General features: G+C 38.1%; 1 protein-coding gene across 33 annotated transcripts in view; it reads left to right on the top strand.

Moving 5' to 3' along the window:
- DLG2 (discs large MAGUK scaffold protein 2) overlaps window positions 1-27176 on the top strand; it is a 984419-nt gene that overhangs the window by 921210 nt on the left and 36033 nt on the right. For all 33 annotated transcript variants that reach the window (XM_068181606.1, XM_068181605.1, XM_068181599.1 and 30 more), the window contains 2 exons: window positions 11387-11563; window positions 20773-20848. In XM_068181606.1, coding sequence (XP_068037707.1) covers window positions 11387-11563; window positions 20773-20848 — 253 coding nt within the window. The remainder of the gene's footprint in view (window positions 1-11386; window positions 11564-20772; window positions 20849-27176) is intronic.

The following is a 27176-nucleotide window of genomic DNA, read 5'->3' as shown; positions in this document are numbered from 1 at the left end:
ACTGAATTGCTTTATTTGTTTTTTTAAACACTGAACATTTTCCACATCCTTTGACCTGTCAGTATTAATGCAAGTCATGCAGACAATTTCAGTTTCTCACCTTCTGTACCTATTCTTCTCTATAAAAGTAGCATCAATTTTCTCTTGCAACTACCCTGGCTCAGAAGAAAGGTGCATCTAGCTGAGTGTTCTTCCTGTGACAAGTGTCCTTTCTGTGGTGCTGGTTAGCAGCAGATGTTTAGGGAACTTATAGGGAACAGGGCACATATGGTCTGATCCTTTCCCCACTGTTCACCACAACCTTCTCCAAAGACAGCAACCTCGGTCAGCCCCTAAATTAATCACACATTAAATTGCATTGCTGTTTCTGTGTTAGAAGTGAAAAAGTGAAGTGAAAAGGAAGTTCCTACAGCTTGTAAATGAGGCTACAAAATACTAAAAATTCTAAGAATTGGTCCAGGCAAAAAAACTTGTTGATGAATATTTCAGTCTTGTTCACATCAAGTGAAAGAAAAACATCTCTTCAGTCACAGACATTTGTTTGTTCACTTTCTTGCTTGTTTGTTTTTCCACAACTCCCTGGCATGTCAGAATAATAGTTTAAAAAAAAATAACTTATTTTCAGTCCCTATTCTGTCATTCTGTAAGACTCAATTGATTTTAATGGCATGGGTTTTGTATAAGCAAATGCTAAATGACAGTGTAATTTATACTTCAGGCTTTTCTGACAAAATGTGTAACTTCAATTGATGCTTCTATTGAAATCAAAAACATTTCACTCTTTATGTTCAATTTACCCATCACAGCCATCAATATGGCCACTTAACCACACTTTCTGAGCACTTCACAATACCCTCTTTGTGTATTCTAATTTTACCATTAGGAAACTGGACACCAAATCAGAGAAACATTCACACCATCTATATCAGCCCATTTTTCTGATCTAATGTAAATTCTTAGAATTATTTATTTCCCACAGGTACTCAGCTGTCTCCATTACTCTCTAGGGAGTTTAGATTTCTCTACGAATATCTGCATTGCACCTAATTTGTCTTCCCAAAATACTAACAAAAGAAAGCCCTCTCTACTGCAATCCCATGGCTATACCAGGAGTGCCTACATTGCCCAAAGATGGCTCAGCCACTCAGCACACTGAAGTTCCCAAACCACCTTCAAGTGATTCAAGATTTTTTTCAGTGTTCCTGCATGATTCTGAAGATCACCTGAAACTGTACACGGCTTAAGCATCTCTGTACCATCCTCAGTTGTCTTCATCAAGGCACTTTTAAGCAAAGTGAAGTATTTTTATCTGCTACAGAAAATGCTCTCAGACACCAAAGTATCATTTTATGCAGAATATATATTAAAAATTCTTGATATTCCCAAAAGTGATGTGTATGGTCTAAACTCCTGTGTCTGAACGTATTTTATACTTTGATCCTTCTATAGATATGATCGTAAGTAATTTAGTTTGAAGGAGATCATTCTGATGTTGCAAGGCCAACCCCCCTCTCAAAATGTGGTCAGCTTCAAAATTACTTCAATTTGCTCAGGACCTTGTCCAGGTCAGTTTCTAGTATCTCCCAGAATTTCGGAACCTTTGTGCTGCCTGCACCAAGGCTCACCATCCCCTGGTGAGATTCTGTCCTCTCCCACATGTTCAGAGTAGCTCCACGGGTGAGGAACTGATCCCCAAATAATGCAAATGTGAACGTGGTCCAATGCAGTCCCTTATTCCTACATAGTTTGTTTTATCAAAGACTGTTTTTTTAGAAAAGTTCTTGCTGTGTTTTCTCTATTGGGAGCATGGGATTTGCTCCTGCCTCCTACAATGGAAACAAGACTTGACCTCATGCATCTTCCTTGTTAAGGACAAGGTTTGTTGTTCTTTTGGAGGCTTTTCTTCCACTGAAGTGGAATGGAATGAAGGGAAGAGAATATTTTAGTTGGAAAGGACCTACAAGGATTATCTAGTCCAAAAGCCTGACCAGTTCAGGGCTGAACACAAATGAAAGTGTGTTGTTGAGGGCGTTGTATGAATTTTTCTTAAACACTGACATTGACCAGCTCTCAAGGAAGCCTCGTTAAACAGCTCAGCAGGGCCAGCAAGCAAAATTATATGAGGAAATGTTTGGATCAGCTCATGGTGAACATGGCACACAAAGACATGTTTGTAAATTGATCTCTTCTACAACTTTCCCAGCTACAAAATGTTTTTGTAGGGGGCACCATTCAATGTCTTTAAAATAGAGAGGAAAAATGCCAGCATAACCTATAAACCAGTGAAGGAGTTACAGTTCATTTATAGCTGCCAGGGACATAAACTGGGATTTTTTATCATTTTTGCCTCAGTCTTGTGTTTCCTGTACACACATATCTAACATTAACTGGCTTGACACAATCATTTGATTCAGGCTTAGGAAATGGTAGTGGTTTATGATGTTCCAAATTGAGTTTTACATCCTGAAATGTGCAGTTAATTTCCTTAAAATAAATTCATAGAAATTATTTATCTAGGAGGAATATTAGAAAAGAAACTGCACCTATGAATTATTTTCTAGTACATAGAATGTGTCATGGCACACTTAGGTCTAAGTACATGTAATCTGTTTGAAATTGGTCAGATTACTCAAATGCTAAACAAAATGTGGTTAGGAGCCTGACTCAAAAGATGACAAGCTTCACTTTGCCTAAACTTAAGCTTTTAAACATAGCTTTTAATGAATATTTCCCATGTAAAGTTAATTGCTGAGTGGAAATAAGGGTTCATGGCTGTTCTTTTTTTTCCTGCAGGACAGAGGAATTTCTTAAAATCTGGGTAAACTTAAGCCAGTATAGATAGAAATTTGTAATGGCAGGGGGAGGGAAAAGAGCAATCTAGTTTTCCTGGAAGATTTGTTTTTAGGCTTTTTATTGCCACAAGACTCAATTCAAATGACAATAATAAAAGGAGAGGAGCCAGTTTGGTTGATTAAGTCAGGAATTGCATACAGAATGAGAAGTATCATTATAGACAACACCATCAAACTCTGAGCTTCATTCATGGCAGCAGGAACTTACCCTAGTTCTTGGTTTCTCCTAGCTGCTAGCAGCATCCAGGAGCAAGCAATTAAAGCACTTCTGTTACTGCACCAGACCTTCATCTTGTCAGCCTCAGAGCAGCTTAAGGCAAATTCTGTCAATCTTAAAGCTGCTTAGGGTAATGTTAGCAAATCAAAGTCTAATCTTCATTGAAAGTCTACAAAACCCTGTCTCAGATGTGCTTATTTTACCTTTAAAAATGGGATGCAGGAACTTGTGATGTTACCCTTAATCCTGCTTTTGAGCACATGTGAGCCAGAACTCCCAGGGAGGAGGGTGTGGGTAATGCAATGGAGTGAATGAGGAATTGCAAGAAGCTCAATGCAGTGTGCAGGGAGATGTGGGAAAACAAAACTAATTTTTTTTTTTTTCATGAAGAGAAGATAAGAATTTTAGTATCATGTTCTTGCAGCTTTGTTTCAGAAATATTAAAATAGATATTGCTGCTGTTAAACGTTTTGGGTAATAATGGTCGATCAGCACTTTTATATTCAAAGTACATTTATAAAAACAATTGACAACCAGACACATAGTGAGACCAACAAATCTAATCATTAAGAAGAAGTAACAGTCACATTGTTTTGACACTGATGAGGTGACACCAAAGACCATTATTCTAATTTTTAGTTTTTGTTTGTTTCTGCTTTTGAGTATTCTGGCGTCTTATTTTCAACCTCTTTTTCTGTTAAGAGCAGACACTAGTGAAAGCTGGTGTTGTATTATTCATTTGACTCAAAAAGATGAAGGTTTATAGAAAATATTATCTACTAGAAAACATTCTACCCAATCACAGAATAAAACTTCACAGGATAAATCTCTTTGTGGTAAGTAAGTGTTGACAGATAGGAGTTCAAGGAATCCACAGAACTGGCTGACCAAATAGAACATCTCATAGCTGCTGCTCTTCCAGTCATATTTTCTCTTTTATTTCCATTACAGTTTAGACGATTTCAGTTGAGTTCAACTCAGGCCTGTCACATTGATTTTTCTAGAGCTCCACCTTAAAAACCTGACGTCTTTAGAGATTTCATGTTTGACCTCATGAAGCAGAGGTTATATAGAGAGATCTGACCTTTGTACCATAAAAACTCATCTTTAGATTTCAATTGAATTTGGATTTTTGCAAAATTACTCTTCAAAATTCATCCTTTAAAAGAGAGAAAGTCAAACCCAGAAATTAATTGCATTGTTTCCAATTGAAGTCTATGCTAAAACCCAAAGAAAGGGCTCATTCTATAAGCAACCTCCTCCTGCTGATTGAGTAAACTCTTAATGAGTTCCTTAAGACACAAAAGGTTTTAGTGATTCTCAAACGGTTGCATTCAGCAACATAAATCAGAGTTTATGGATTTAGTACATTTCTCCACATTAGGCAGGATTGGCCACCTTACAGTTCCTGCTGGGAGGGGTAAAAGCCAGGCAAACCTGGGAGTAATATTATATCTGTCCATGTCCACTGCTGAAAGACTAAAGTGTCAGTCCTTGCTCACAGTGGGATATTTTGCCTCTAACATAGTACATTGTATGCTGTTGCGTAGCAAGACCATGAAAGTGCAAATGTTGGTTTGATACTTCTGAAAATGTTGACTTACATTTTTCTGTACAAATTTTGTAGAATCCATTTCCTGCACAGAATATGAGCACTTGCTAAAAACAAAAAAAAAGCCTGTCGGCAACATAGAGATTGGCTTGTAAGAGCTGGCATTAAGCACCATGCTTGTATCTCCAAAATGAGCAGAATATTCCCTAAAGACAAATGGCAGTCCTCTTCCCTGATAAACATCATAAAGAAAATATATCCCTCTTTTTTGTAAAATTTTTCTGGAACTAATTGCTGCTGTCTCCAGTCCTCTTTTTCATTGAGATCCATGACATAACTCTCTGCCAAATTCCCACTAGGAGGAAAAGAAAAAAGAATTACTTGGACTGAATGGAGAAAGTGCTGAATGAAGTAAAGAAGTAATATGATAGCAAATGGAAAAGGCTTGCATGTGAATGTGCAATGGGATTTGCTGCAGTGGAGGTGCCTTAGGACCAGCTACACTAACACCCTGAACTGCACATTGACTGGGAACCTGCCCCATGGCTCAGTGTCTAAACCTACTCTCTTACTAATTTAAAGCCATTTCTCCTTATCCTGTTACTACATGCCTTTGTAAAAAATCCCTCTCCAGCTTACTTGTAGTCTCTAAGGTGGTGGAAGATCATAATAGTCTCTGTGGAGCCTTCTCTTCTCCAGGCTGAGCAACCACAATTCTCTCAGCCTGTGTTCATAGCAGAGGTGCCCCCAGATCTCTGATTGTCTTCATAGCCTCCTCTGGACTCGCTCCAGCAGGCCTACATCCTTCTGCTGGGGGGCCCACAGCTGGACACAGCACTCCTGTCCACCTTAGGTGAATCCAATCTGTTGCTGGCAATGGGCCCTGATCAGTGCTGACTTCCAAAGGGAACCTGGCAACCGTGTTGCAGTGCTGCCCTGTCATGACTGATTTTGGTAACACAAACAGCCAATACTGTCCCTCTCAGCCTGACAAGGTTGAGGGGATGGGTTTCATGAAGAGTCACAACATCGTTAAAATAGGGAAAAAAAAAACAAGAAGAAAGCGAAAAACCAAAATAAAGGCAGGGGGAAGGGAATGAAAGTAAAAGAGGTAAAAGAAAAATAAGGCAAAGAAAAGGAAAAAGCAGGAATCATGGTATCTATGAATGACAGGTCAAGCATTCGGACATATTTTGTTAAAACTACATTGTTGTAGTTTACTCCTAATAATAGGTGTTCTTCCCAACTCTCTCGAGAGAGTTGATAATGTACAACAGAATCATCTTGTGCACAGGGGCTATTGCAGCAGCCTCCAGTCTCAGCAAGCAGCATCTCAGAGCTTCCTAAACCTCCCAAGGAGGGAGAAACCTTTTTTGTATGCTCTACACATAGGCTTTACCAGTTCAGCTTCTCCAGATGGAAACAAAGCTGGGAGGAGAAGTTGAAAGCCTTCATTGGCTTGCCAGCATGTGAAAATTTAACCCTTTTAATAGCATCTTAATTGCCTTGCAAAGGCTGCTTCGATCAGAGAGCCGCTGTGCTCTCTGTTGTAGCTATAGCAATGAATTACATTAGCGTTTCTTTCATCTTCTTCTAATTTTTTCTTCAAGCTGAGACTGCAAGTGGGTGGAAATGCATTTATTACTGAGTGCAGAAAAGACAGCTATGAAGCTTGGAGTCTAATTCTGACTATGATGCTGAGTTACTGTCTAAAACCAGGCAAACGATTAAACCTCTCTGCACTGGATTTCCCCATCTGTAAAAAAAGAATAGGGCAGGGGGTAGGATAGATGTGGTGAATGAGGAGAATAACCTATATCTCCCTTAGGATGATGCTATAAAATTTGATGTCTGAGAATCCCTGTTCAAGAAATTTTCAGAGAAGAGAGAAATATCTTTTATTGGTGTGTAAGCAGATAGGCTGGCAGATCACAGGAGAGTTAGGACTATTTACAGCAGCTGAAAATCTCTCCTGCTAAATGTTGTCGTTTCATAATCAAGTGAATAGCAAAGAGCAGTCTGTAAAATTATGTGCAAACTCCCATCTGTGCCAGAAGAAGAAAGTTATTTCAGAGATGCAAATAAAGCTGACATGCAGCACCTGAACTGTATGAAATTACTGGCCATTGATACAGGAGTGGAAGATTTTGGGGTTTTGCACTGAACATATAGAAGCATACAGTAAAATATATTCCTGTGTTTTAAATGCAGGTATATCCCTTGCTTTGTCAGGAAGATTGTGAAGACTACTAACAGTGGTGTTTACAGCATTAGCTGAGGAAGCTAAGAGGTTTCTCTGTTAAATTCCCTTTTCTGCTAAGGGCTTAGCAAGATCACTTAGTCTTTCTGTACCCTGTTTTTTCATGTTGCAAATGCTGGTAACAATATAGAATCATGAAAGTCAATAGGTTGTAATGTATGGGATTGCACTGGGAATTGATTTTCTGTTTTATTACAGCTAATATATTTTCTTTGTCAAACATTTATTCCTCTAGCTGCAAGAATAGGTGTCATTAGGAATAAAAATTTACTGCACAAGGCAGCTTAGCTTTTGAAAATGCCTCAAATAACAAAGATATAATCAAAATAAGTGAAAGAAAAAAGATACCCTAGTTTTCGTGGCCTTCATGCCATGTAGACACCTCACTGCATGTTAGGCAGTATATTACAGCTTGATGAAGTCAGGATTTTAATTTCAAACAATTTTTGACCAATGAATTTGAATGCCATTGTGAAATGCTTGTCTCATGTTTTATGCAGATGTGGCTCCATAAAAATGATTAAGAAGCACCCAAGCACAAAAATAAAACCTGTTCGGTTCTGTCCAGATTGTTTCTGGGATTAGTCTAGTGTAATGATAACTTCTGAAGTCTGGAATAATATCAGGGAAACAAGCCTCACATATTCTTAAATATTTGTGATAGCCAGCTTCTTCTAAATGTTTGCACCTCCCGCTTCACTTCTCAGGACTTTCTTTATTTTCTATAAGCATGAGGCTTTCAGCAAGCCTTTCATGGCAGTACTTGGCATTTGAATGACACTTTTCACTTTCAAGATATTAAACAGTTTTCTTTAAACTAAGACAAGAACTGAGAACTGAGACAAAAATAACAAGTGTTAATGGAACTTTGGTGCATATACCTTATGCTTTTGATAATCACACCAATTCCTGTTGCTGTTTTTCTAATAAGGGAACTAAGCTGACCAAATAATGATTTCACCACATCTGTTGAACTGGTTAGTAGCAAGCTCTTTTCCCTAGTCCAGTATTTTATCCACATCTCATAGTAGTCACTGGGTTTAGTGTATTTGTAACTTCAAAATGCATTCTCTATCCTGTGTAACCCAGGGTTCTGTTTGTGAAATGCACTGTCTAGAAGACTCTGAACAGGAGTTTTCTGATGCTGGTGTAATCACAACATGGGTGACAGCTCTAAAGTGGAAGTTAAATAATTCAAACTGATTTCCTTTGTTGTAAAATACTGACTATCCCAATTCAAAAGTAGATTGAGTCAGCTGACTTGGAAAAAAAATTACTGACACAGAGAAAGTTCTTGGTTTTGTCCTATAGGATGCAAAAAAAAAAAGGCTTAACAGTGGATATAAGCAGCAAACTGAGCATATAAAACACCTGAAAGAACAGTGCTTTAAGATGCACTTTTATAAATTGTGAAGAAAAAAAAATAACCTGTTAGTGTTCAAGACTGTTAGACAAATGTCATTAAAATGTTGTAAGATTATTGAGATTATTATTCTTTAATACTGCAGTAAAAGATACTAAAAATTATTTACAGCTCAGTGCTGTGAAGAACTGCCCAAGCAACCCATGAATAAGCAGCCTCAGCCAGATGTAAGTATATGGTCATATTAGTGACTTCAGAAAGCTCACTAGCTCTGCTGAGCAGCCCCTCCACTATCTGCAATGTTGTGCTTGTGTTTTGGGAGATACCTCTAATTCATCACAGAGAGAGAGAGGCACTGTGACATGTCTTCTTGGTTTAGACCCTCTAGATGTTTTGAATAAACCTGTTTCTATTAAAGATCTCATTTTGGAAGAGGACTTGTCTGGTTCTGATCGTGCTGATCCTTCTCTAGCTGAAATGATGGTGCTCATCTCTCATAGAGGGCTGTTAGGTGCTCTGTGCAAGGGTGGGTTTCTTGTTGGACTGTGTTGCTCCTCTCAACTCACAATATTCAGCAAAGGTGCTACTATTTTTTAAGTTTTCTTCTGATATTCTCCCTGGCATGGTAGAACCTATCTAAGGTGTCTAACATACCCCTCAGTGTGTTATCCTGGTGAAGAAGTTTGCACAAAACAACTAGACCTTGCTGAGAGCTCACCTTGACTCTGATGAAAGTTTCAGTGCTTGCAGATGGTATCCTGTAAGACTTGGATGTCGTTGTCTAAAACCATGAAAGGGCAAAGAAAAAATGGCATATTTTTCTGCCTGTTCTGCCCAGTTCCTTTACCAAACAAGAGGTCTGGCCGCATTTATTTTGTGTCACTTCAGATGATAATCAACAGATGCAGAAGTGTTATTTTTATATACACCTTCAAAACCAAGCGCAAACAGAACTGTGTGGTGTTCATCAGGTAGAAAATTAGAAATGACATGTCAGTCTCTTAAAGGGATTAGATTTTGCAATCCAACTGCCCTTGCAGCCTGAGGTGGTTGGGATGAGTGTGCCCAGGTCTCTCTATAGCCCAAAGTAGTCAACAATGCCTGGAGTGAAGATCTCCACGTACTTTATAGCTGGGCCAACAGCCAACCAGCAAAAGTATGTTTTACTGAGCCAGAAATGTTATCAAAAGTGTAAGCTCAAGTACAGCTGTTACCAAGACCTGGCTCTTAATTTGAAATGTTTAGGAAAGATCACTGAAGTCAGCTCTCTTCATTTTCATTTGCTAATGGAGTAATCAACATCTGTAGAGCATCAGCCACAAAATCTTTCATTCAATGAAAAGTGTGCTCAAAAAGTCTCTTGTCTGAGATCTGTAATCTCATTTTAATTAGCAATGCACATGATTACTCCAATCAAAGCAAGTCAGTGGCAAACATTGCCATCTGCATTCATCGTTAACATCAGCCAGCATGATGACAGACTCATTTTAAGGCAATATGTGGGCTCTGAGGTGCAAATGTCTGTTCAAGGACAAAGAATATTGTCATACTTTCTACTTCTTAACTTTTGAAAGACAACCTTCATCTTAGAACTTGCCGAATATGGAGCATTTCTAGTTTGGCATCAGGGAATGTTTTGCATCAGGGATGTGAGAGTCTTGCTTATTCTCTGTAAGAGAAGATATTGTCCCTTGTTTTGAGTGACTTAATTATGCCTGGAATCGGGATTGTATGATGTCTGCCCAGTATCCAGCATGGCCAACTATCTGGTTAGGGGTTTTGAGCTGTTGAACAGCTTCCATGGCAAGGTGCACAATTAATCAGTGAATGTTAAGACTGTTCAATACGGAGGTAAAACTCTGACCGCTGCCTGCTGCCAAGGGCATTGCCCACAGGATGATGTGTTGTGTGCCTCTTTGCATATGCACTGCCATCTTCCAGGGATCTGGTGTCATCAGTTGGTTAAGGAGAGGTGTCTAATGACACTTAACTGCTTCTGGATTTATGAGCTTCTTCATCAGATGTCCTCACAGGAAGCTGTACTTGAGAAGCAGCAGATGACCTAGTACCAGTAAGAGTCCTTTATGAATGTAAATATTTAATAAGATATAGTCAGGTTTTTAAAATAACTTTTCCACTGCTAAGCCATTACATTTTTCCAAAGGGTACTTACATTCCAAGAACATTTACCAAAAAAGGAACAAGGATAAGTAAGCTTATGGATTATGTAAAATTCAGCAGTCTTCATCCTCAGAGAAGGGAATTATCTGGGCATTTCTGAAGATGTTAGTTCAAGACTTTAAACTTTTTAAAAGAAGACATATTTCAAGTAGCATTTTTCCTCCTCCTGAACCAGACTTGCCATGCACAGTTGGTGCGTATGAGAGCTTTAAATTATTTTGGTTGCATAGTCACAATTTTGAGAACTTATTTTAAAGTTCTCCACGCTATGAGAAGTAGCTTTGAGTGCTTTATATCTACCCATAAAACTGCTACAACCATTCTTTGCAATTACACTAGAATGCACAGCAATCAATTACATCAAATCCTTCTCACAAAAGTGTTTACCAGTGAAAAGATTGCCATAGCTTTCTTTCTGACATTGAAAGAGTAGGGATTATTAGACATTACTTGGGATTAACTGACGTAACATTTCTGCAGCCAGGATTGTGATAATATTATTTTCCCTACAGGAAATAAACATCAGTTCTTGACGGGCATGATCTTTAAACAATATTTTACATGTGAAAAATTTTCCCAAGTATTTTTTTCCTGTAAGAAATCAAGATGTGGATTTTTAGCAAGGTAACTCCAATGAGTAGAGTTACCTAGCTAAAAGCACTTGCTGGGATTCATGTGCAGGGTCTTACTCTCAGAAAGGATACCATGGTGTAGGTGCCAGGCATTGGACTGGAAGGCATAGGCTGAAATTGGTATCAGATTTTACTATTCACTTTCTCTTACAGGAAAAAAAAAAGGCTTCTGTAAAGACTAACTTCACCGTGGAAAGAGTTTTTCTCTGAATAGGACCTTTCCCCTTCGAAAAGGTTACCTGTGACATAAAATATGATTAATTGTTCAGAAGTACACGTACCCAGACTGATATAATCACCTGCCTTCATATCTTTATTTCCTTTCACAGAGCCATGTTTGACTATGACAAGAGCAAAGACAGTGGCCTCCCAAGCCAAGGGCTGAGTTTCAAGTATGGAGACATCCTTCACGTCATCAACGCCTCAGATGATGAATGGTGGCAGGCGAGAAGGGTCACGCTGGAGGGGGACAGTGAGGAGATGGGAGTTATACCCAGCAAGAGGAGGTGAGTGCTGCCTCCTCCTTCTTACCTTCTTGGCCATTAACTTAAAATATTTCTTTGTTTTGTTTTTTTTGGTTTTTTTTGTTTTTTGGGTTTTTTTTGCAAAGATGGGGTGCATCAATCTACTGAAAAACTGGGGGCAGTAAAGGAAAATCCCACAGGTATTTCAAGAGTTGGAAGACGCAGTTTTTGCTGTGAGATTTAAAGCATTCAGGCTGTTTATAACTGTACTGAAAAGAAACTCAGAAGGTGACTCAATTACTAGTAACTTCAAAAAGAAAGGGGAAAAGAAGGAGAGATCACCATCTACTAAAGAGCTTCAGAAAAAAAAAAAAAATAGAGTAACCAGAACCTGAGTCTGGGAATTTGTTCTGAATTTGAAGTGGAGCACATGTTTTAATGTCAGGGTGATTAGCCATTGCATAAAACTGCTGAAGGATGTAATGAATGGCTTGACATTTTCAAATCAAGACTGTATGTCTTTCTTTTGAGAGGGTAATAGAATTAAACTTCTCAGCCTGTGTGATGTAAAATATGGTGCTAAATTATATAATGGTGATCTTTGGCTTCAAAATCTGTTAATTTAATCTCTGCCTGCCTGGAAAATGATGGATAATCAATATCACAGTAAATTTTTCATGTCATGTAAATGAAGGCACTTTCATCTGCTCTCCAAGCTAAGTCTGAATCTTTTGTGTCTGTGAGGGATTCCTGGTGACTGTCGGAGAGAGAACAGATATCTGAATCTCCCTCATTGTTTGTATTGTTTATTCTGCCTAAATGCTTTTGTAAAATTGGCCACAAGTCTCTGATAGTATTAGAACTAGCACATAAACCAGTATTACTTCCTGGCTCTGCTGATAGTTGCTATAAAAAGGTCAAGAACTGAAAGGGTAGGAGGAAAATTAAATCCGTCAAAACATATTACATTTCTCTTTTGCAGCAGTGCCATCATACTGAGTACAAACTTTCTATTCCTAGCTATTTCAGCTTTAGCACTAGTGTAAAAATTATCATGACCATTTTTTATAGAGGGGAAATGGGATGCTTGGTGCTCCCTTGAGCATCTGCTGCTGTTTCAAGAGAATTGGCCAAGGTACTAATAGAGCTAATGGTACTCATTGTTCTAAATCATGTAAAAGTAAATTAAAAGGCCATCAAATACCTTGTTGACATGAGCCCTGAAAAAACATTAATTTTTCTAATGATCATGTTTGAATAGCATCCACACCTGGTTTTTCAGCAAAGAGCCATTTTGGTGTTGTGTAATAGACAGAAATAAAAGGTTAGGTTGTAAGGTTAGGTTATAAGTTTCAAGCTGGAAAATGTGCCCATTAACCAGACTTAGTCTCTAAATATTGAAAAAGGAATACTTGCCTGCTATTCATTGCTACAGTAAATACTGCTGTAATTACATAATTGGACTATGCATGGGAAGAGAGAAGAGTTTATTTAATGCTATGGTGAGTGCAAAAAGCTCACCCCTGTGTGGTGCCGACTGTGAAAAGGTGCAAAAAGATGTCATACATATTAAAACAACTACAGAGGAAAAATGGACAAAGCTAATTAAGATGTGGAATTGTATATCCTGCAAAGTGGAAAGGTGGTATGTGCCTAAAGCTTATTGGGTTACCCACACAGTGGTGTTTTCAAGGACAAAAGACAGAGGTTCTCTAGTAACTAAAGTCAGACATATAAGAGAGCCTAGGAATAAGATGTAGCTTAGGAAACACTGGTAGAAAACAGAACTGAATTAAAAAAAAAAAAAAACACCCACTATATGAAAATTGGTTGGTTAAAACCTAAAAATAAGACTCTTGAATTTTAAAAGATTCAGGTACAGTTACCATGCCACTTGTCACCCTTATTCTTCACTAGTGAAGTTGAGTGGCCTGGAAAAATCAATGGCATCTGATTTCCTGTCTGCATGAATGTAATGATACACCTGAGCTGGAGTAGGAGGTGGTTGCTGGAGGTTGCTGTTATTTCATAAAAGGTTTCAGTTGTACAATATTTTTTTCCAATGCACTGAAAAGTGAGTAGTGTTTCCTTTCTGTGGGTTCTGGATGATTCCTCAGTGCCTGAGACTGATGTGCTTTTGCCAGCATCTTCTGTGGTCATTTACACCACCTAAGGGGAGGATGAGCAATCAGTGCACAGGGCTGAGTTACAGAGAGTAAAGCTAATCATACTCACCAGATTGTGCTAATTCAGAGTTCAATTTCCTCTGCAGGTGTGGGTTATTGACTGTAAGAGGATTAATCTAAAACAGAGTACTCCTGGACTTCATTTGACCAAATATAGGCAGTTACAGCATGGAAATCCTCATTTAAGCTGTTGGCTCCAGGATGCCATGTCTCTTAAAGTTTTTATGGAATTACTTCTATAGGCATTGCTTTGTATATAATACAGCATATGTTATATCTTCCAGTAAAATATTGTGGTAGAAAGAAAGGAAGGAAAATAAGAATATCTGTAGCTATTTGTTGGGCTTGTCCTGCAAGCTAATTTGGCCGTGATGTTGTAAATTAATTTTTATATTTGTGTTATATTTTTCAATCCCTGATTCATTTCTGTTCTTCTTTTTTAGGGTCTTGGGAGCTTCGGGGGGTTATACTTGGGAGGGTTTTCTTTTGTGTTTAGATTCCTTTTTCTGCTTGTGGAATGCTATCCTGTGGTACTTTATCTTTTGCACTTTGGGTCAGTGACAGGCTACACAGGTCCAGGAATTATTAGTACCAGCTTGAGTCTTTTAGTTTTCTGCTTTACTTCTGTCTTACTTGTACTTCCCTTGACTTCTATCCAGCAACAGCTAAGATACAATTCCTTCATTTCCCATAAGTGAAATCATTATGGAATAGCTCTGAAAACCAGTGACCACTTCAATTTTATGTATAGAAATATATGTATATATGAGTGTACATATATATATACACAAATATCTATCTATATGTTTGTACAAATATATATGCATATAAACAGACATATTTCTTCTTTGAGTTGCTGTGTAATGGTAATTGCTTTCCATGTGTTTTGGTCTTTTATCTTTTTACAGAAGAGCCCATCATACCATGACATTTTAGAATGAGCTGATTAGAGAAATTGGGAATGATTAATCAAGACTCCTTACTCTTTTTCTCCTCTATGACTTAAGTACTATACCAGCAAAAAAAAAAAAAATCATAATTTAGAATTATAAGGGAGCTGCCACTCATTAATCTCTCCAGGTTTTTGGATACATTATCTCTTAGTGATTTAATAGAGTTTGAAGGCTTTCTTGTGATTAGATTTCAGTGCTTCTGCCAACATGTGGATTTTTTGCCTTGTTTATAGTTAAATCGCCAAGTCAGGCTTTAAGAGAGTTTTGGAGAGCGGCACTGCAGCCGGAGGGGTGTTACTGAAAGAAGCAGCACAAAGAAGTGAGGGTGGCCCCAAGTTTCTCCATTGATACATGCAAGGACCAAGTCTCATAGAGCAGAGAGCCAATGACCTCTGTGGAGATTAAAGAAAATTAAATTTTAAGTATCCTGTGGTTCTTAAATACAATTGCAACCATTTCTACAACTGAAAACAATATTTTGTTCATTTGTCAGTTGTCAGTGTGTATTTATTTTATGACTATAGCTGTTGTTCTCCACCACAGGACTGTGTAGCTAGTTGGGTAAAAACCAAATACAATGATATACAGCTGGTGTGGTATTGTATCATGTTGGTGTTGGGAAGCACAGGACTTCAGCATGAGAGGCTGCAAACCCCTTCAGTTGTGGTTTAACCATCACCAAATAGTTATTATATAGTATTAATTAATCAACATTTCAGGCCAAATTTCTCTTGGTTCCACATCTGCCCAAAAGATTTATCCAGGCTATGTTTAAGGTGACAGCATAATTATATCAGGCAGGGTCTCCAAGGTGAAGGGACATAACCACCTGCCCTGTACCAATGTCTCAGGCTGCCTGCAGTGTTGCCTGGACACTATGGTTACATGTGTGAAGTGCTCCCTTATCATCAAAAATTGCTATTTGTACAAGAAGGACCAACAGAATTAGATTTACACTGCATTTTTTTACTTGTGGATACATAGATAGATAGATATAGATAGATAGATAGATACATAGATACATAGATTGATTGATTTAGATTAGCGTTTCCACATAATCTGTGCTTTTGATCATGAGAATTTTTATTTGCCTCATAGCCCTTCTTATTATCCATTTAAAAACAAATCAGCTTCCTATAAAAGAGCAGCAGCAAGCTGAGCAGCCCATGTCCAAGATTCCCTCCCTATGGAAACACTCACATTAGTTAAAGGGAATTTAAAAAATGCATGAAACCAATATGCATATATAAGATTGTATTTCATTCTTAGACAGATGCACTAATTCAATAGTAAATAGATTTTAATTTGCTGTAGCATTGATTTTACACCTCTGGTTCTTTTCACTTTTTCCTTGCTGAGTCTCTGCAGAGGGACAAGCTCCTACATTGCAAGCCCTCCACAACAGCAACTTCCCACCTCATGAATGTCAAGCCTCAGTATTTTCTGTGCTGTGTGTATATCTGCCTGACTTGAGTCCGTGGGTCTGGAATGCAGCCTGAGATTCCACACAGATTGCCCCAGAATGGCTGAGCATAAATTCTCACCACTTTTACTACAGCTCCCTCTGCAGCCAACAAGGATTTGGCCTTAAAACACTGAAATAATTACACGAATCTTTCTGTTGTCCTTCAGATGTGCAGTCACAAAACTGCTGTCAGACTGGACATCATTCTAAGAGACCCACTTTCAGGTAGTTTACGTACATCTGACTGTCAAATGTTATGCAACTTGTATCTCTGTTATTACCAGCTGTAATAATACCAGCCTGATACTTGTGTTCTCAAATAGACAACATTCACCCCACAAGTACATGAAGCCATGCTCTCCTTTCAGAGCAAAGTGGAGGGAGAAGTGCATAAAATCCAATGTTTCACAAACATTTAAGGACAAGAAACAAGAGGTTTTCCCAGCACAAAGGTCCCTGTGGGTGAAAAGCCAAATTAAATTTGTTGTTCTGCTCAGCTTGGCAGAAGGGCATGTTTATCCACTCAAATGATTTTTATTTTTAATGGTTTCCTATAAATCATCTACCTTTCTAAATAACGCTTAACATTTTAATCCTTAGATGATAAAATTTTTTAACATCAGCTAAGCTTTGTCTAAAATAATTGGTATGTCTATACTCACTAATCTAATTGGAAAATTTAATATGGACTGAAATTTGTATGTATGTGTAAACTTCTTCCTGTGCTCTTACAATGATGTGAAACTTCTGTGCTAAAGGAAAAGAGCTGTTAGCTTTTAAACAGAATAAGGTTGTGCTACAATTTTATGAGAAGTCACTTCCTAATGTCATTAGTTCTCCTCTTCATAAATACTGACCAGGTGCTGAGCTGCTTTCTATAAGCAAGCCACGGCAGATGGAGAGCTGAACCAGAGCACGTCCTCTCCTACTGAAAAATGCATGTTTGGTGCAAAAATTCCACTTCAGGAATGCTCCAAAATAATTTTGGAATGGGAATCTCTTGGTGAGCTCAGATCTCACATCTTGCAGAAGATGGAAGCAATCAAAAGCTATGAACTCAGACCACATATTTGATTTATAAATAGTGCATACATATTTTCACTTATCTTTCACTTGATAGGCAGGCAAAACAAATATAGTGCAGGTGACCTGGAAATGGTGAAGCAAGACAAGAGACATTTTCAAGTATCCATTTTACATTGCTTTCTTGTATTTGCTAACTCTCCTCACTACAGCACTCATGCTGGATTTTGAAACAACTTTCATCCTGCAAAACATCTCAGTGCCAAATATGTGCAAATTAGGCTACTGTTGCCATTATATTTCATTGTAGAAACAAGTTTTCAATTTGCATCTATGTTCTACATCAGCAATGAATGCTGTTATTGAAGATGAAAGCATTTCTCACTTGATATTCTACCTCACCACTGTGAAGACTGATTAGTGCTTTTAGGAAGGCACCGACAAAATTCCCAATGGTCCAGCAGTGTGTGATCACAGTTCATGTCTTGTTGATCTATACTTGATTTTTTATTGTTTGCAGCACTTATGAAGAACAGAAAGTTTCATTTTGAAAAATCCCACAAGCCCTTTTTCAACACCTATGTGTGCCCAGAAACACAAAAGCAGACAGACATTGGAGTGTAGTGAGTCTTGCATCGCATTAGTAAGTTCCTCAGAAGAGTAGGAAGAACAGTATCCTAAAGAACTCAAATCTTGAACTTACTAGTGAGGGAACATGGAAGGTTGAAGTATATTTTCAATGTACTGCTCCAATTCTCTAGCTTTACATGACAAGAAGAGAGTGAATCCTGACCATTTCTGAAATAAAAAGGGCCAAGAGGTATCTAGCACAAGGAATGTTTTCAAGAGAAAGTGAGTGTATAAAGTGTATTCCAACTGTCCCAGATCTCAGACAATCTCAGGTAATTTCCCTGTACACAGCTATACTTGGAGAGTGGGTGGGAAAATGGAGGTGAACTCCACATAAGTTGTGCTAGGGTGATACTGTCTCCACACAGGACTCAGAGCTTTTCAGCTCCAGTCATATTTGAATGTTGGATGTAGGTTTCTTTGAACATTTCTTGAAACCTCTTTGAGTTTCAGTGACCCCTCAGGCACTTTTGAAAATGGGACTGAGCCATTAAGTTGTTTTGGAAATCATAGCCATGCTTTCCTTATCCCTTAGGCATAGCTCTATCAGGCAAATACATAATTAGAAAGGGTCATGGCAGCAATCTGTACATCAGGCAAGTCAGAGTTGCAAGTCTGGGCCCTGCAAATAAGGGAGATAGGAGTCCACCCCTTCACTTCATGTTGCTGCTCAACTCCCCATAATCCTGCTTTGTCCAGCAGAATTGGAAACTGGTTACCACGTTAAGTGAAACATTTCATTCTTAAAAGCAATTTCTTCAGCTAATGGATCTAAATGTTTAAATGATGATCAGCTGCTGTCAACTAAACCAATGTAAGGAATTTACACTCTTATGTTGTTTAGACATTCATAGTGCCAGCTGCTGCAAATAACCCTTTGGACCTAAACTCCTTTCTTCTTGGGGAAAAAAAATAGTCAAGTTTATTTTTCCTTAAGTAAAATAATTACAAACCTGCAAAAAAAGTGGTAAAAGTGTTTGAATTAGTGTTCCTTTAAGTAGTGCCTTTTCTAAGAGCTAGATCAACAAATCTAAAAGAACAGGTATTCAAAACTTTGTATCTTCACCAGTTTAGTTCCTTTTTTAGCTCTGTCTATGGCAAAAATGTCCCTGTAGCTCAGATAAGAACATCTTAGTTCACTGAAGTCCTGCACCCTGACCGTTTCAACAAAGACCAAATCTTTGGAGAACCAGAGCTAAATTCCAAGAGTTCTCCAGAGCATGTAAAACTAAAGCTATCCAGAAATTTAGGCTCATTCCTTCAGGAAAAAGAGAGGTATATTCCTGACACCAGAGCAACCCACTGCCATAATGCAAATTCCAGACCAAAAACATAAAGGCAATAGAGCACCTCAGCTGAAGAACTTCAAGATCATAATATAATTTGGGCAAACCCATTTATTCTGTCCTTGCCTTTTCCTAACAGCTGATCCATTTTACTGACAGTTCAGGCAGCACAGGCAGCAACAGTAATGTAGTCAGCCTGAGACACCGAAAATTTCAGCTTGTAATTTTACATTTCAGCTAAATTATAAGGAATTGAGAGCAGTTTTATTGTTGAAGGTGTCACACAAATTGTAATGGGAGGCAACATTGTGTGCTACCCTTAATACAGTGCCAGATGATGAAATGTTTGGAACATTCAGTCGGCATGCTGAGCATGTATGAACATTGTTGTTATGTTTGCCTGAAGGACTAATGGCACTTAATGGCATTACTTAAATACTTCTCAGAGCAATGCAGAATGTTTCTGCAGCTCGTCGTCTTTCTGCTACGCCTCTAGAAAGCAGTGATGCCTCCATGACTGCTAAAGCAATTATGACAAACTTCATAAATAAGACTCACTCTTCAGGATTAATTTCCAAATTTCATTATGCAGTCAATAAGAAATTAAGTTAAAAATAGATGTTTTAGGAAGTTAGGCAGGGCTGGAATGAGTTTAAATGTTAAGATAGATTAATAAATAGAATATTGTGTGCTTTTGTGCTAATTATTTCCTTAGAAGGCATCCATCCTATTTAGGCAATTACACAGCCTCAATCCTATTTAGGCAATTACACAGCCTTGAGTCTTCATTTCTTACTGGTACTACCAAGGGACTTCATCTGCTAGTTCAAGTTTGAGACTGTTCATGTGTTTTTAATAACATAGATTTAGTTTGAAAGATGCACTTGAGTTGTTTCCATGTGAATATTCCACACTTACAGAGAAATGCATTTAATCTAAATTTAAACTGTAGCTATAGTAACCAGCATTCACTGTGTTTCAGGAGGGCATATATAAGCCTACTCAGACAGAAGGAAATGTGTTAATTATCATTCTATCAAAACTCTACAGTTTTTATTTTGGAAAATAATTATCAGAAATTATGAATTCCTACTACCTAGGCTTAGAAGCAAGAGATTTGCAGGCACGTATTCTAATGTCTCTGATAAGCTAGCTTTCTGGTATTCGATGGAGATTTCCTAGAGCAATCCTCAGTCTTAACAAAGAGGGTTAGTGTTTCACTTTCATGTAGATGATCAGAATTTTTACTTGAGCCAGCCAATGATAGATTCTGTAGATGACTTTGCAAAGGTAGATAACATCACTTTTACAGTAATGTCCATATTAATCAAGGTGAGTAAGGACATGTCCTTGTTTCATTCCTCTGAGCATAGAACTCTAAATGTTGCCTGATTTTTGAACAGCTTAAATCAGAGAGAGTAAATCTGTCCCCAGCATGCTTTTCGCAGACTCCCATGTCTGTGGAGAGGCAGTGCTGTTCTGCTGGTGTAGGGCAGCCAAGACTCCTCAAACCCAGTCCTGCATTTGCCAGAAAACTGCTGCCTGGCTGAGGAAGTGACCTCTCTATTTCAATGTATGAAATCTGCTTTAAATTTACTTTAGGTATAGTAAGCTGCTGATGGTCTTGGGAGAGCAGGTATCAAATATCTCATACAAAATGCTGCTATAATCAACTTGTGTTTCTTCATTTGTGTTTCCTTTCCCCCAGAGTTGAAAGAAAGGAGCGTGCACGTTTGAAGACAGTGAAATTCAACGCGAAACCCGGTGTAATTGATGCAAAAGGGGTACGTAAATACTGAAACTTTTTGAAATTGCACTTTACAATTGTTTTATCCAAAGTAGAAAAGATTTTAGCAACATAAGGAATATTTATTTAACTAAGACTTGCAATATAGTGAAATGTATATCAGAGATTTGTATGATATAATCTTTGGAATAATTAAATATTCTTTTTATAGTAATACTGAATGACAGTGCCTCCTAAGGGGAAGATCCTAAGAAAATAAAGAGCATTCCATGATAGCTGTGATTTTATTTAAACGATAGATAGAGAAGAAAAGACTTTAAAAATGAATGCAGATGGATAGCAGTTTAATTAAATAGGACCAGAAGTGTAAATTCCCTGGCTTCAAAAGCTGTTAAATCACAAATGAAAGGTTGTAAGTTAAGGAGTCCTGGATAGAAAAAATTAGGTTTTGGGTGTTCTGCTTTGACAGTTGTGACAGACATTGAACACAGGTGTGTTTCACACCAGACACAGTGACCAAACAACACAAAATGTGCAAGTTCCATTCCTCCAGTGCTGCCTGGACTGAACAGGGCTCCTGCTGCTGCCACTTGACAGAGCTGCTTTGTTGTGACCAGATGAGCAGTTCTCATTAGCCTGATGGCTACTATTCTGTCTGGTGCCATCTGGCTGGCAAGTATTTCAGCAGGAGAAATGCCCACAGCCCTGGCTGTTAAGGTATATTTTTCTGCTGAAGTGTAGCTTGCCGTTGTAGCAGTAGTGAATACTTGACATTTGCAGGGATTTATTTTTGAAACCCATCCAGTTGGCATGTTTGGAATTTACAACTGAGGGTTTCTGTGAGCAAACTAGGAGACAGAGATTCAGCAGCCATGAGGGAAAAGTCTTGCTTGGCTGCAGAAAACAGAGCAGGGCCAAAACTGTGTGATGAGTGAACAAGACCATAGATAGGTGCTAGCAAGGGAAATAACCAAGTGGTTCAGCAGGTCCCTTCCAGACCTGCTGTTCCTGTGGTCTTCTGCCTAGTTTGAAATTCTCATTCTTAATCTCTTCTTCCTTCATTTTCCCTCCATAATGGTAATAATACTAATAATTCCCTTATTCTGTCTTTTCAGACAAATTGGCAGGGTAAGAAATTCCTCTTCCCATGGACACAGTGTTCCTAGCATAGGGGTTCCTAAGTCTCTACACGCCAGCAAAATAGTATTTCACACTTGCAAATACTACCCTGTTACTGGTCTACAGAACAATCCCTGAATTCAATGCAAATGCAGAATTATTGCTTGAATATTGACTGAAATATTGTTGAATATTGACTGAAACAAGTTTTCCAGACTCACAAGGCACATGGAACTGTACACTATTTGCACTTGCAGATAACTCAGTAAAAAATTCATAATAAAATGCACTATGAAAAGACTGATTAATCTCATAGCATTTCTTTTGAAGTCAGAATTCCATTTTTTAGTTTGAAATGACCACTCTCTGCAGCCCTATATATTAATGTTGCCACTTATTTTGAGACATAGTAAGTTTTATATTGCCAATGAAATCACCTCTTAAATGTCTATTTCCCATACATAATCAAAGCCGCAGGGGAATAATTCATATATTCATATAACTAATAACATATAACTAATGATTCCTTTTCAAGTGATTCTGTCAATAATTTAATTACCTCTTGATTCCCCAAATTCTTTTTCCATTTTTGTCATCAGTGTAACATTAATCTTCCAGCCATTCAACACCAGTTTTTGATTCAGTGTTCAGTAAATTGTGTAATTACAGGGCAAGACCACTGTAGCCTTTTGGGACCAAACCTTCCACATGAAAGGAGATATTCAAGTACACACATATATATGGGGATTGAAGGTGTCACTATTTCCATTTGGTCTTTCAGTGTCCAAAAAGAAGTGGTGTAAAATATCTAAGAGTCCACACTTTACTTTTTTATTTTTTTTTTTCAAATTTGGAAGAAATTTAGCCCAAGTAAACAGTGCTGCAGTAGGCCTAGGAAAATGCTTTTTTTTTCAAAATCAAGCTAAAATTCCAATAGGAGTGAGCTTATGTGGGTCTGTGGCTTCTTTGGCTCATACATTCATGACTGTGTGGGCAAGTGTAAAGGTCTTAGTTTACTCTAAAGATGAAACTGAGAGAATCTTTTCATGGAATATTTCTAAATTTGTCCAGGAGATGTGCATGGAAGCATTTAAAAATAAGTTAAAAAAAAAAAAAAAAAAAAAGAAATCAAAAAAACCTTAACTGAATACAGAGAAACTTTGGGGGTTTTAAACAGGTAAAAGAGGTAAAAGTGCACTTTACTTCAATTTTACCTGAATCATCTCACTAGCCCTTACACTGTAGAAGCCACATTCAAGAGCTAATAACCCACAGCAAAGGTTTGCTGAGATAATACCAAAATTTCTTTGAGATAACTATGATTTTGAAGTAGAAATGCCTAGTTATACTATGAATTTGTAAAGTCTTATGCATTTTCATCTGTTTGTGCTACATTTTTAATCCTATATTTAGAGATTAGATGCAAAGAAAGTGTTACATATAGGGTGACATTTGTATTTGAACAGCTCCTTGTGTCTCACTATAAAATGTGTTTAAGGATGTTCAGCATATAGTTGACAAACCTATTTATAGGAAGAGCTAAAGGATAATCTTTTCAAAGGCCCATAGTTCCTCTTTTTCAGGCCAGACTTGTATGTTACTTCATCTATACAATTAGTGCAACACTTCTTAAATATGTGATTTTGAATATTTATATGGTTTTAGATTTGTTTCATTGGACTCCTCCAATCCATGCCGTGTGAAATTAAAGTCTACAAAATCAGGATGGATACAGAAACAGGGAATATGAATCAAAATTAGGGAGCTCTAGGGAAACCTTCTGGTCTCAATTTTAAATTAAGGCCACGGATAGTAGCTTTGCATGCAATGCATAATTGAATTCCCATGCTCATTATTACAGGACATTGCATAAAAAATAAATTGAAAAGGAATTAGGTAGATTAGCAAGTAGCAAAACTAATGCAACTTTAAAACTTTTGCCATGTAACTCAGAATATATTAATTGTTGATTTCAAGAAGAGATGTTATAAAAGAGAAAGGATCATATTACTTCTGCTTTTCCTTTTAAACATCTGTTATTGGACAGTGCCAAAAATCTACTTGGCTAACTGTATCTCTGGCTTAACCCAATAGGGCTACTTTTCTTTCATGTTCTGTTTATTCTGACCCAAATTTATTTGTTCAGGCTCAGAGTCATCACCAGGATCCAGGCCCTGTTAACACTTTTAAAGATATCAGACCAGTTAGAGATGGTAACATCTGTGTAGTACGAAAAAGAATATAAAAATGGCTAAAAACAGTTTAATTTCACCAAGCAAAGGTTGTGCTTCTATTGTCTTGACCACGTTCAGCCTCTATCTTCATTCTTATAATTGTTGTAGTGAACCTCAGCATTTTTTCTAATTGTTACTGAAGGTAGCTGGTGCATCAAATCCACCACTACACTGCTTTGCTTCCCTACAGCCACTCTCTGCTTCAGCAAAGGACAGGGTTTCCAGGACACTGGAAACATTTAAAAAAAATTAAATTAAATTAAGATAACATAGTGATGATTTCCTAAGCATGCATTTGCTTTCTCAGTCCTTGGGGCTCACTGGTCTATGGATAATCAGTGGAAAGTGGAGCAGCCCAAAGGTTTATGTCTGATATTTTTGCTGGAGGAAGCCAAATAAGTTATGTAAGCACAAAATTCATTAAAAGTATGTTTTATCCTATGTTGAATTCAAGATTGTATCCCAGGTATCTTCTGATGCTCACCTTTGCACCGAAAGGAGCAGAGCGTGTGAGCAGCTGTGAACAGGGTTATGTATCTCCCAAAACAGCATACTGAGCTCTTGGTAACTCTCCCTACCACAGGCTTCAGACTGAACAAAAATAGCCTTTCCTTTTCTAATCCTAAAACCTGCAGTTGTTGAGATCTTTTCAGATTTTTTAGTGAATCAAACAGAGTGTCAAGTGATAGAAATATTGCAGGGGGAAAGAGATTAGCCAGTAATCTCCTTTTTTCTTAACTGTTGTAATTATAACAGGTATTTCAGAAGACAAAAACAGCCCCTTTTGCTTTTCTTCCTGTCAGATCACATAGACTTCCTTGATTGTCTCTTGAAAATATTCTGCAGTTGAAATCATAGCTCTTGGAAAGACTTTTAGCAAAACCTCAGTTTTACTAATATTTATAGGTGTTGCCTGTTTCCAGAGATGTGTTGAAATATCAGCAAAAATGTAGATTAAACTTAATTTTATACAGAGAACTGTTTTTTAATACCACACGCCTTTACATTTCACACCTTATCTGGCCAGTGACTCCAGAATATTGTCTTATGTACAAATACTCTATTTCATTTCCCAATGAAATTAAAGTGATGTCCCCCACAATTTCCATTTTTATTGTGTGTGTCAGTGTGTGGGGAGATATTCAGCCCATGTTTACTGGGAAGCATTCCAGATGGGTGCCTGCCCTAGTGAGGATGCGCAGCAGGGTGCTGAACAGGGATGAGGTGCCTGCCAAGAAAAGGCACTGCCCCATCCTTCCAAAATCCCTTCCAGTTCTGCTGCTTATCAACAGTGCAGGTCCTGGGCTGTGACCCACACCACACTGCTCCACCACTACCCATTAGGGTTTTTTCTATTGACTTAGCTTGTCATCCACAGTTCTTTTCAGATTCCAGTCAGATCACCTACATCACACTCACCACCTCTTCAGTGTCCTCTAAATGAATTTATTACAACAGTAAGAATTTTGATAGCATTTAACAATATTTCTTAAGTGCAGATTCTGTTTACAGATCCCACAGATACCTGAAATGTAAGGTCATCTCCTTGCTTTATTAACATTTTAGCAACATTGCACCGAGGCAGGAAAAGAAAAAGTGAAACCTGACTGAGATAGCAAATTTAGTATTGTGGGGTAAACAAAACCCTCTGCATATTTAATGCACCTCTCCTCCAAGTGCCAAAATCTAGTGACCGACAGGACTTGATACAGAGGACATCTTTTGACAGTTTATTAAGTATTTAAGGGGGCAGGGGAGAAAGCCATACAAATAAACCTGCATATTTCCAAACCATTTATGCTCTAGAAAATGATTCTATTTTCAGCCCTAGTCATCAAAACAGAGCAAAACTGGTCTTTGAGAACCTCAGGTCTCTGCCCTGAGAGTTTCTTCTGTAACTTCCTCCTATATCCTAGATTTGTCTAATCTGCTTAAAGACCTGCCACAACAGATTTTTCATATTCTTCCCAAACAGCCTACTTCAGTGCCTCACTCTCCTCATTCTTAGAAAAGGCTGAACTGCTACAGTTTAACCCTGGTTTTATTTCTTCTTCTGTGAGTGTCTCTGAAAATTTGATTATTTGTCTTTGTCATGAAGCAGAAGCTGCAGTCACACCTGCCCTGCTCTTAAGTACAGCATCTGTGCTAGTGGTTTACCCGGGCAGATCTGGGTGCAGTAATGCAGAGAAAAAGGCAATTATCTCAATTTAATCCCCAACTGAAAAAAGCAAAATAGTGTATTAGACTGTCTATGCCCTCTCTCTGCCTAATGAAGATTTTTTTTTTTTCCTAACATCAATTATTTACTAGGCTTCAGTTTTCTAAGTATAAAGGTTCCCCACCTTTGGGGACAAGCAGTTCTGTAGTCTATAACCTGAAAGTTTTCCACATATGCAGTGGATTTTGACCAACTTTTCTTTGCAATTCTTTTCTAAAGATATTTGACACAATGAATAGATTTCCTAAAGTGATTGGTACTGGGACAAATATAAAAATAGAGGGAAATCCATAATCTGAGTACATTCAAAAAGCTGCTGATTTGTAGAGCTCGCTAGCACTCAGTCTGTAGTGTACAGGGTCATCATTCCTGAGAGGCAAAGGGGATTCCTCATTCCAGGCTACAGCTTCCTCACAAGGGGAAGAGGAGGGACAGGCGCTGATCTCTTCTCTGTGGTGACCAGTGACAAGACCCAAGGGAATGGCCTGAAGTTGAGCCAAGGAAGGTTAGGTTGGATACTGGGGACAGGCTCTTCACCGAGAGGGGGGCTGGGCACTGAACAGGCTCCCCAGGGCAGTGTCACAGCACCAGCCTGACAGAGTTCAAGAAGCATTTGGACAATGCTCTCGGGCACAGAGTGTGACTCTTAGAGATGGTTCTGTGTAGGGCCAGGAGCTGGACTCAATGATCCTTGTTGGTCCCATCCAACTCAGGATATCTCATGATTCTATGGTTTTCTCTCTGTTGGATTTAAGATCTGTCAAAAGCTTTAAGATCCTTAAAATGGGGTAACA

Source organism: Anomalospiza imberbis, chromosome 2, assembly GCF_031753505.1.
Source record: "Anomalospiza imberbis isolate Cuckoo-Finch-1a 21T00152 chromosome 2, ASM3175350v1, whole genome shotgun sequence".
Taxonomy (NCBI): Eukaryota; Metazoa; Chordata; class Aves; order Passeriformes; family Viduidae; genus Anomalospiza; species Anomalospiza imberbis.
The sequence above is the reverse complement of the archived record's forward strand: the minus strand, read 5'-3'. Positions and strand labels throughout refer to the sequence as shown.